The 2042-nt window shown below is 33.4% G+C and overlaps 1 protein-coding gene across 1 annotated transcript; it reads right to left on the bottom strand.

Moving 5' to 3' along the window:
• Positions 1 to 536: 536 nt before the first annotated feature.
• Positions 537 to 1819, bottom strand: LOC123207756 (RING-H2 finger protein ATL51-like). The gene has a single exon (XM_044625215.1). It carries the CDS (start codon positions 1668 to 1670, stop codon positions 717 to 719), a length of 954 nt encoding a protein of 317 aa, XP_044481150.1. The 5' UTR covers positions 1671 to 1819; the 3' UTR covers positions 537 to 716.
• Between the last annotated feature and the right edge of the window lie 223 nt (positions 1820 to 2042).

Here is a 2042-nt window from a genome sequence, read left to right as displayed (position 1 = left end):
ATGAATTTTATAGTTGTGTTGGGTATGCTCGTGGATTACCCTTTTTTTTTGGCCTATTCATCTTTTTCCTCTTCAACATCAAACTTACAACACACTCAATATAAATTTTACATATTTATCTTTCTCTTGACATGAAAAGAACATAAATCCATTATAGAAAACATTTTTATAATTTGAGATAAAATTTCATTCCTCAACATAATAATTATATACTTGAAGAGAAAAATATTGAAAATTACAAAATAAATACAATAAAATAATAAAAACAAAAAAAAAAGTAAAAAATTAATATTAGTGAGTAATTTGTGGATTGACCCATATCCGGTATAACCCACTCTATTTTGATTGGTATCTATATCAACCTGGCTCATATCCGACTTGATAATTCATTCTATTTTGACTGGTATCTATATCAAGATGACCCATATCTGATTTGACTCACCTATCTATCAGGTTTAAGTTATATCCAAGGCAAATGCAATTAAGTTCATCCCCACTGTATTTTTAACACAAATTATGGTACAATTTTTAAACAATTAGATTCAAGTACTTCGGATGATCGAGATTTAAAATAACTGACACGATTCATACATTTTGAAAATGATATTATTCAGATTTAAATCTCAACTATTCAATACTTAGATCTAAATTCCTAATAATTGTATCATAATTTGTGAATATCGATCTCAACCTTGGAAAAAAAAAAAAACTTAATTCTAATTGGGGATAATAGAATTCCCAGTAATCCCATACCCTGTGAACATGAATCTACCAGTTGAAACACATCTTTGTAATGAATGACGACACCTAACAACTGTTGTGCTATTCTTATCTATGCTACTTTCCATTTGAAACCCATCATCATCTTCACTACTGCGTAATATATCAGCAACCAAAATAGGGCCTCTAGAAACACAAAAATTCATTGAAACTGACCTTCTAATTGGATGAATCCCATCTTCAAATACGTTTTGTCTTGAAACAACAGCTTCCTCTGGGTCATGGATCACTAAAACGCCCTGATTTCTCTGTTGGCATCGCAATTGATTCACAGAAATACTTGTTTCACCATCATTTAAATGTGGAGAAGTTTCCTGGGTGGGGAAAATACTGGTAGATGCAGTAATATTTACACGACAGAGAGGGCAACTTGAGTTAGACTTTAACCAAGTGTCAATACAAGGAAGATGAAAGGCATGATTACACTTTGGCAATAACCTTACGCTCTCATCTTCTTGAAATTCACTTAAACAAACTGAACAATCTGTGCTTTCAACTAATCCATCATCTCTCTTATACTTGCACACCGTAATGGACTTTATAAAACCCTCATCTAATCCCACATTAGCAGCTCGATGGGGAGTTTCATTCCTGATTATTTGATCGTTTAATTGTGTAACACTCCCACCGTGGTCTCGTCGCTGGAAGAACTTAGAGATTATGGCATAGTAACTTACCAGGATAAAAGCACTTGCCAGAATGCCGATAAGTGCGATAATGAGAGGAGAAAAATCAGTCCCGGAATCATCTTGAAGAGTAAAATGAGGGGGTGGGGGGAAAATGATGTAGCACCATTGGGGACAATAAACGCTACAAATTCCTTGAGAGCAATCTTTGTAAGAATCATAGGGAGCCCAAGGATTTCGAGAATTGTCATTAGAACTACTCATCTTCAATCTCAAATCTTGTAAACTTGTAATATGTACTTCTATTTTTCCTCGATATGAGCAATGAGAAAGGAAGAGAAAGAGAGAGCGTAAGAGGTCGAAAGGGGATGGAAAAACAAAAGACGAGAAAGAGGGGAGGAGCACTAGAGGAGATAGGAAGGTTTATTTTTTGGTAATTTAGGACATAGGAAGTTCACGTGTCTCTTTCTTATCTTCCACTTTATTCTTTTTGTTTGCTTGGGTTTAAGTTTTTTGTTTTTGATTTTCTTTTTTATTTTGGGTGTCAATTGAGAATTATGGCTTTTTGATAATTTTTGTAATTATCTTTCGAAAGATCGAATATTTTCATCTAAGTAAAATTTTTTTACCCTCAAA

The sequence above is a fragment of the Mangifera indica genome, chromosome 2 (genome assembly GCF_011075055.1).
Source record: "Mangifera indica cultivar Alphonso chromosome 2, CATAS_Mindica_2.1, whole genome shotgun sequence".
Lineage (NCBI taxonomy): Eukaryota > Viridiplantae > Streptophyta > Magnoliopsida > Sapindales > Anacardiaceae > Mangifera > Mangifera indica.
The sequence above is the reverse complement of the archived record's forward strand: the minus strand, read 5'-3'. Positions and strand labels throughout refer to the sequence as shown.